We start from the raw sequence: 9,536 nt of genomic DNA, 5'->3' as shown, positions 1-9,536 counted from the left end.
AGAACTTTTCCGCTACTGCACTTTACCCCAGGTAGACGCAAGCAGAGTAGTATGCAAAAAATACACTCTCTAAAGCAGGGGTCGGCAACTTTTTTGTCATGAAGTGCCATTTTTAATTCCTGAGTTAATCACTGTCCCACAAGCCCCAACAACCAGATGCATTTTGCCCAGTTTCATCAGGAATGCGAAAAAATTTTCACGATTGGACAGCTATCCGATCAGAGAACACACATGAAGTGACCGGGTGCGCATGAGCGTGCTAATAGTTATCAGAGCCGCGCACTTTCATTGACTTGCACAGTTTAATATTATTTATAACCTGCTTAAAGGTATAGTTCACCCAAAAATGAAAATTCTGTCATAATTTACTCACCCTTAAGTTGTTTCAAACGTGTATGAGTTTCTTTGTTCTGCGGAACACAAAACAAGATATTTAGAAGAATGTTTGTAACCAAGCAGATAGAGCAACCATTGACTACCATAGCAGGGAAAAAATACTATGGTAGTCAATGGTTGCTCTCTCTGCTTTGCTACAAACATTCTTCTAAATATCTTCTTTTGTGTTCAGCAGAACAAAGAAACTCATACAGGTTAGGAACAACCTGAGGGTGAGTAAATGATGACACAAATTTCATTTTTGGGTGAACTATCCCTTTAAACAAGCCGTGTTACTATAAGGAATGGTTACCTCAAAATGTAGATCTGTATGCAGGTATGAGGCACTCTATCTAAATGAAATACACCTCTCTTGCTTTTGCTCACGCACCGGAGATTACCCCTCTGCGTGCCAGTGTTGGCACGCCTGCCATAGGTTGCCAACCCCTGCTCTAAAACATCAACAAAATCTATTTTGAATATAATTTGAATGCTTGTTTCTCAGATCCTGAAGTATGTGAAGTGTTTCACCGGACCCAACATCATGGCCATGCACACCATGCTCATCAACAAACCACCTGACACAGGTATAGATACACTTAAAGGTTTAGTTCACCCAAAAATGAAAATTCTGTCATTAATTACTTCCCCTCATGTCGTTCGACACCCGTAAGACCTCCGTTCATCTTCGGAACACAAATTAATTTTAGTTGAAATCCGATGGCTCAGAAAGGCCTCCATTGGCACAGTGTACTTTACACTCTCAAGACCCATAAAAGGTACTAAAGACGTCGTTACAAAGTCCATCTCACTACAGTGGGTCTACAATAACTTTATAAAGTGACGAGAATAGTTTTTGTGCGCAAAACCCGAAATAACGACTTATATAGTGATGACCGATTTCAAAACACGGCATCATGAAGCTTCGAAGCGTTATGAATCAGAGAGTTGATTCAGCGGTTTGGATCGCCAAAGTCACGCGATTTCAGCAGTTTGGCGGTTTGACACGCGATCCGAATCATGATTCGACTAGCTGATTCATAACGCTTCAAAGCTTGCACAGGTGTAAACTGGTAGCCTGGTGATCGGATTAAGCTGAATGTCTTAATATCTGGATTAAGGGTGTTTTCACACTTGAGTCCTCTTTAAAAGAACCAAACTCAGACTCCTTTAAGTGGACCAAGAGGTGAACCAAGTAAAGAGTACCCAGTTCTCTTTACGTTCACACTGTCCCTGAAAGAGGACTCAGATCATATTTTGGTCCACTTAAATAGGAATGTAGTCTCAGACCTCTTTGTGTTCAAATGAAATAAACTGCTTTACATGTTCCAGGTATAATAGGTATACCTAAAAACAGCATTCAGAAAATTCAGCATTCAGAAAATAAACATATTAAGGCCTGTACACACCGGGACGAATATCGCACGCGCTTATCGCCAGCGTTTTTCGTGCCGTTTTTCGGCGCGTCTTGAGTGTTCACACCCAAGCGATTTTCACTGGCGCTGCGCCGAGTGAACGTGCACATTCAGTAGATGCGCTCCCGGTACACAAGATGGTGCTGCGGCACTTTAAGCCTCTGACACTCGCTTGTCACACAGAAGGAGAAGAGAGACAGTATTTACGTGCTTGCCAAAACCATAGACATATTATGTATATGGACAAAACCATTCACACACTTTTTGCTAACTGGCAAGCAGCATTAGCAGTTCATCTTCTTCTTTGTCTACTTACTACTTCTTCGTCGTATCAATGTGTGCTCGGCAAGACCGTTTTGTGCTTGAGCGCCACCAAGTCGTGTTTTACTGTCACTTCAGCAGCTCCAGGCACGTGAACAAAAGTGCCGATCTCATTGGTCGGACAGTTTTTTACGCGCCGCGTCAAAATAAAAAAAACGAACCCGAGGCGTTTTTTAAAAATGACGCTTTTACACCTGCCGTTTTGCGCGTCGGTGTGAACACTCACATTGGCGCCCATTGTTTAGTCCCGAGGCGTTAAACGTCGGCGATAAACGCGTGCGAAAATCGTCCCGGTGTGAACAGGCCTTTAGGCTGCTGTCACTTTAAGAACTACAGTAATGCATGGATACAATATACTGTCTGATACACATACACGATTTCTTTCCCAGATGTTTACATTCACTTAAGATAAAACCAACTGTTTATGTGAATGTGTTTTAAACACGTCAAAGATAATTCAGTTTAGTACACAGGCTGTGATGGCTGGTTTTCTGTGGATGCACTTAGGTGTGTGTGCTCGTAAAACCTTGAGCCCGGACTAATTTGTGTTCACAATGGACATTTTGAGCAAACCGTACCGTTAGCTGAAAGCAAACCGTACTCAGAACACCTCTTGAGATGGTCTCGGTTTGGTTCGCTTTTATGGGGTCTGAGATCATTTGGAGTGTTTACACAGGGGCCAAAAATCATGCGAATTGAGCTCAGACCCCTGAAAAGTACCAAGTGTGAAAACACCCACTGTGCTTTTTCATGTCGGTCCCACTTTATATTAGGTGGCCTTAACTACTATTTACTTGCATCAAAAAATAAGTACAATGCACTTATTGTGTTCATATTGTATTGCACACACTGTTGCTAATATTGAGGTGGGATACAGGTAAAGTTAGGGACAGGTGTGGTGGTATGGGTAAGTTTAAGGGTAGGGTTAGGTGTAAGGGAAGTGTCAACAGTGTAATTATAAATGTAACTATAGAAATTAATTACAGATGTAATTACATGAAGGTATTTTTAAAAATGTAAGTACAATGTAAAAACATGTATGTACACAACAAGTGCATTGTATCAAATGATTGATTAAAATGTTAGTACATAATAGTTAAGGCCACCTAATATAAAGTGGGTCCTTTATGTCCATGTAGATTCATGACATCTAAAACATCCAGGTTATAAAATGTCCAAAGCATAAAATCTGTGATGCGGAGGTTTGCATCTAAATACGCATCTTGTTTCATACTTCCTAGGTAAGAAGACCTCTCGCCATCCCATGCACCAGGATCTACACTACTTCCCCTTCCGACCTGCAGATCGCATTGTGTGTTCATGGACCGCCATGGAGAAAGTGCACCGGCAAAACGGCTGCCTGGTCGTCCTGCCCGGCTCACACCATGGCACTCTGCAGGAACATGACTACCCAGAATGGGAGGTGAGAGAGAAGCAGGAAGTGAGGATGATTACGCAGATGGTCTACATCCGTCAGCCTCACTTTGTCTCTTTGTTTCCTTCCAGGGAGGAATAAATAAGATGTACCACGGGGTGCGTAACTACGACCCAGGACATCCCAGAGTGCATTTAGAGATGGAGAAAGGAGATACAGTGTTTTTCCATCCATTGCTGATCCACGGCTCAGGAATGAACCAAACCAAGGGATTTCGGAAGGTAGGTGGTACTTGCATGCATAAAAATTGAGCTTTTACTCTAGTATTTAAGACATTACCCTCCCTGGGCTGGTAGTAACATCAAGACAAAGTTGACAGAGACGTTTAAATGGGGACCAATGCCATTTTCTCAACCTCAAAACACATTCAGAGGGAGTCAGGGATGCATGGGGCCATATTGCATTGGTAGTGTTAACACTAGCTATGTTTCCATCCACCATTTTGGGATATTTCATAAAAAATGCTGGACGGAAACTTGCATAAATCTAAAAAGAGAAAACGTATGTGCGCAATTAAAACGTTTTTATTATCTAATAAGAAGAGGATATGCATATAAACTATGATGGAAACACCTTTTTGTTCCCAAACCAAAAAACTCTTTGCCTCAGCTGTAAATTGGATAACTGGACTAACCAGCTGACCAGTTTTATTTCACAGCATCTCAAATGTTGATCTTTCTGAAAGGCCTGAGCCAAAGTCTGTCATCAAAAACACCATCCGAACGCAAGATAACATGATAATATGTGTATTGCCCTTCGTCTGCACTCTCTGAGGTACAAGTATGCTCTGCGCATACGTTAAATTGGCAACTTTGAACGGAAACATAGCTACTATCATGTTACTATGTTATTTATGTTTTAATATCAAATCTGTATGACTTCAAAATAAAACCATTGTCTAATCTGAAATTTGGAAAAGTGTTCAAATACATGCACAACAGCAACAATGCACTGAAAAAATAAAGTAAGGGATTACTCTTAATTTTTCTGTAATTTAACTACAGTTACTTCTGATGTAATTTCATTCAATAAATCTAGTTTCAGCCTGACGCACTTATCATTTTCACGTCCAGCACCACGTTGTTTAAATAGCAAATGCACTCACGCCCATCTGTTTGCCCAATGGCGTGCTGGTCTGAAAACTAGGTGTGTTCAGGGGCATTGTTGGCGTGTTGCTATTTTGAGGCAACTGAGAACGCCTGCGCCATTGACCAACAAAAACCTGGTCTAAAGTCAATGGCGCAGTAATTTTTGTGTTATTTAAAGGGCGTGTTAGTAATATGCGCCTATAGGTGGGTGCACAACGCGTGTACACTCTGCTTTATTTCACACACAGGGATGCGCAGCAGCACACAAACATGCCAAATATTAAAAATAAAAGGATTCCTCTCTGGAGAAACGTTCAGTCGTTTCACTTGCAAATTCCGCCATGTAAATAGCGAATAGCGCCATGGTGCAAGCGCAACTAGCTTTTAAAGGGAATGGGAGATGAGACTCTGATTGGTGTATTGCACCCAAAACCCACACCCGTTACTCATTAAGAGACTAGGTACAACCCTTTTGGACCATATGCCATTAAACTAGCAAAAGTGGATTCGGACATGCCTTAAAGGATTAGTTCACTTTTAAATAAACTTTTTCTGATAATTTACTCACCCCCATGTCATCCAAGATGTCCATGTCTTTCTTTCTGCAGTCGAAAAGAAATTAAGGTTTTGGATGAAAACAGTCCAGGGTTTTTCTCCATATAATGGACTTCAATGGGCCCCAAATGGTTCAAGGTCCAGTACAGCTTCAAAGGGCTTTAAATGATACCAAACGACGAATAAGGGTCTTATCTAGCGAAGAAACCGAGCAGTATTTATGCTATTATTTTACCTCTTATCAGACGGACGTGATCATCTCTGAGCTCATCTCTGAGCTCTGAGCCATAACTTCAGGCAAGTGAGGTCAAATTAGATCGTGGTCATAGATATATCGATAGTAGATGCCTCATTCTACTGATCCGTGCAGTCCCTAATGAGGCATCTACTTATACTCTATGACCACGATCTAATTTGACCTCACTTTCCGGAAGTTATGGCTGAGCTCAGAGATGATCACGCTCGTCTGAAAAGAGGTAAAATAATAACATAAATACTGCTCGGTTTCTCGCAGAAACTGATCGTTTCGCTAGATAAGACCCATATTCATCGTCTGGTATCATTTAAAGCCATTTGAAGCTGCACTGAAACTGTCATTTGGACCTTGAACCGTTTGGGGCCCATTGAAGTCCATTATATGGAGAAAAACCCTGGACTGTTTTCATCCAAAACCTTAATTTCTTTTCGACTGCAGAAAGAAAGACATGGACATCTTGGATGACATGGGGGTGAGTAAATTATCAGCAAAAGTTTATTTAAAAGTGAACTAATCCTTTAAGTGCTGCTCCATCATGCGCTTCAGACCATGCGCTCAGATCGATAAAATAGGGCCCTTAATGTCTGATGTTAAAATGTATGGTTTTTTTTTTTATGTAAGCTTTTGTTAAATACTTTGGTCAATTCAAGAATTATTATCAAGAACCAAGAATAATTTATGCAATTGTATATTATTTATTATAAAGAATTAAAATAGCAGTTTCACATCTATCCTTATATTGTTCAACAGGTTGATATGGGATTTAGAAAGTAATTAGAAATAAAAAAATATTATTTATAATAATAAATACTTTTTAGAGAGAGTAATTAGTACAGTAATCTAATTACATTGGTAAAGTTATAATGAGTAGCTAGTAATTAATTACCGGTACTTATTTCTAAGAGAAAAGAGATGTAGTGTGTATGTAGTCACACAATCCAAGACTATTAGATGCAAATTTGAATCTGTGTTCATTTATTTCAGGCCATCTCGTGTCACTACGCCAGCTCTGACTGCTATTACATTGATGTGAAAGGAACAACTCAGGAAAACATCAGCAAAGAAGTGAAGGAACTTGCAGCCAAGAAGTATGGAGTTGATGATACCGTCTCCTTTCAGGTGTGTTTCCAGCTTCAAAGTTTCTTCATGCACATGTGGCTTTCCTTTTCAGTCGGGTTCAACATGCATGCGTTTGCTCTATATGCAGGACACTTGGGCTGTTCGGGGACGTCTGGTCCAAGGAGACAGGACATCGATGTGACTTGCCAGTGCTGCCAGTCTGGCTTAGAGAGAGGACGGCTCCACAACTGGATTAACACACAGCTGTTTGTTAATTTGACAATTTCCATAAAACTACAAGTACAGCTTTCACCGTCAGGTGGCACTGTAGGGAGTAAATCATGGATCACATACACGGAATTGCCATCTGTGCCTGGGACGATCAGTCCTGATACGATCTAATAATAATGAAAGCCAGACATTGTAATATTAGCCTCAACGGATCTTCGTGTGGCTTTTCCTCTAAGCGATGTAAGAACATCGGGAATTCATTGTCTTGGATTAATACCGCAGGTGTTTGTGAGAGTGTTTCCTGCAAGTAATTATTAGCGAGGTTGTTGCTTATTAGTAGTACTTTGATCAGAATTCGACTTCACAGCAGGTACTTGGGAAGGAATAAGGATGAGATTCATCTTTTTGGAAAATTATGGTTTTGGAAGAATCAGAGGCAAAGCGTATATTTTTACTATTAATTCTGAAATATTAAAGGGATTAATATGTTTGATCAACAATAGATCAGGTCTAAACATACCTATTAAACTGTGACACTACAATAATAGAAACATTTCCTTAATAACAGCTTTTAGACAGGGAAAATACGTTTCTACCATCATTTTGCTTATAAATAAATGTTTATTTTTGAATGCCAATGTTCTACAATAAATAAGCATTTAATAAGCTACTGAACTTTAATGTGTATTAATTATTTTACCGTGCTAAAAGTGACATTTGCACTAAAAAACACCATTAAGACTTTCACCTATGCAAGAGAATATTTTCGAGAAGCAAAAATTGCATGCAGAAGGGAAGCTAGGCCTATAGATGAATGGTAATGCGTGAGCAGACGAATATTTTAAATAGAAATGTTCTAGTTTTTTCATGCGGAAGTGTTTTGTGTGCACACAGACCAATAGCAACCACCTTTGACTTGATATCAGGCACTAGTGGTTTTCCGACCTCGATTTAGCAGATGTGAGCAAAATACACAATCTATTTATATATTTACCAGCTAACTGCAGTCCAAATCTTTGATCATGCTGATTAAAAGCAGAATAAGTGGGCATTTTAAGAGCAGCCATGAATGCTTGTTTGTTTCTCTCTGCATACACACACACATAATAAATACCATACTTGCCCAGACTGCAGTCTCCATTGAAATTAAATTGCTTTTAGGTAAGTGCACTCAGTGCAAGTGGCTATTAAAAGAGGTCCATGGTACAAACTCCTTCAGACCAATTCAAACTCCACCCTATCAACAACCTACCTTAGAAACCACCAGTAAGGATGGAGCAGTTGGTGCCAGTGGTTCTACGATCTACTTAGGCTTACCATGCTTAGCCCTGGCTGAGTTACTAGATTGAGCTTAAAGGGATAGTCATTGTTTATTCACCCTCATCTCATTCTAAACTTGTATGAAGACATTTGGCAGAATCTTCATGCTGCTGTTTTCCATATATTTAAAAGAAATGGGCTTCAAACTCCAAAAAAGAATGACAAAAGTGATCCATAATATGATATCAAGTGGCCCAAAACAAACCACATTTGAAAGTACACTAGTGCAAAAGAGATTTGAGTGTTACTACACTCTAAAAAATGCTGGGTTAAAAACAACCCAAGTTGGGTTGAAAATGGACAAACCCAGCATTTGGGTTGTTTTAACCCAGTGAATGGGTTGTTTTAAAAGGATAGTTCACCCAAAAACGAAATTTTTATGTTTATCTGCTTACCCCCAGGGCATCCAAGATGTAGGTGTCTTTGTTTTTTCAGTAGAACACAAATTAAGATTTTTAACTCCAACTGTTACAATGTGATAGTCGTATAATGCATGTCAATGGGGATATTTAGAGTATGAGAGCAATGAGAGTAAAAACACAGAGACATACGAATCCTTATTAAACCATGCGGCTCGTGGCGACGCATTGATGTCTTAAGACACGAAACGATCAGTTTCTGCGAGAAACCGAACAGTATTTATGTTATTTTTTTAACCTCTTATCAGACGAATGTCATCTAGTATTCCCAGCGCCATAACTTCCGGCGAATAAGGTCAAAATACTTGCGTGATCAAAGATATATATGAGGAACATATATGAGGAGATGGCACAGGCACTAATGAGGAATCTATGTATATATCTATGATCGCACTGGTATTTTGCATGTATTTTGACCTTATTTGCCGGAAGTGATGGCGCGGGGACGGCTGATGCAGAGCCATAGAAAAAAATGAAATACATTTTTAAATATGGATATTTTTCTTACACAAACGCATCGATTCGCTTCAGAAGGCCTTTATTAACCCCCTGTAGCCGCGTGGAGCACGTTATTTGACGGACAGATGCATTTTTAATGGACTTCAAAAACAGAGCAACTATTACTGCTGTTATAATGCTTGGATTAGCCAGAACATTTTTAATATACACTCAAAAAAAAAAAGGTTATATATGGCACCAAAAATGGTTCTTCGTCGTAATCATAGCGGAACCACTTTTGGTGCTATATAGCACCACATCTTAACATGTTCTGTATATGGTAGCGGTGCTATATAGCACCTTAGTTAGTGGTGCTATATAGCACCTTAGTCAAAGAACCGGTGAAGAACCTCTGAAGAACCCCTGAAGATACACGGAAGCACCAAAATTGGTGCTATATAGCACTTAAAAAGGTTCCCCTATGATTACGAGCATTTTTGGTGCCATATAGAACCTTTTTTTTAGAGTGTAACGCAGATTTTATTCGTCTGAAAGAAGAATGTCATATACACCTCGGATGACTTGAGGGTGAGTAAATCATGGGCTAATTTTCATTTTTGGGTG

General features: G+C 39.7%; 1 protein-coding gene across 1 annotated transcript in view; it reads left to right on the top strand.

The window, feature by feature from the left end:
* phyh (phytanoyl-CoA 2-hydroxylase) overlaps positions 1 to 7,405 on the top strand; it is a 9,282-nt gene extending 1,877 nt beyond the window's left edge. The window contains exons 4-9 of the mRNA XM_079817935.1: positions 1 to 31; positions 881 to 962; positions 3,353 to 3,534; positions 3,618 to 3,767; positions 6,430 to 6,564; positions 6,653 to 7,405. The exon at positions 1 to 31 is cut by the window's left edge and continues 138 nt beyond it. Coding sequence (XP_079674061.1) covers positions 1 to 31; positions 881 to 962; positions 3,353 to 3,534; positions 3,618 to 3,767; positions 6,430 to 6,564; positions 6,653 to 6,706 — 634 coding nt within the window. The 3' untranslated portion in view covers positions 6,707 to 7,405. The remainder of the gene's footprint in view (positions 32 to 880; positions 963 to 3,352; positions 3,535 to 3,617; positions 3,768 to 6,429; positions 6,565 to 6,652) is intronic.
* The last annotated feature ends 2,131 nt before the right edge of the window (positions 7,406 to 9,536 follow it).

The sequence above is a fragment of the Gobio gobio genome, assembly GCF_949357685.1.
Source record: "Gobio gobio genome assembly, chromosome: 5".
Lineage (NCBI taxonomy): Eukaryota > Metazoa > Chordata > Actinopteri > Cypriniformes > Gobionidae > Gobio > Gobio gobio.
This window is presented reverse-complemented; position numbering and strand designations above follow the sequence as displayed.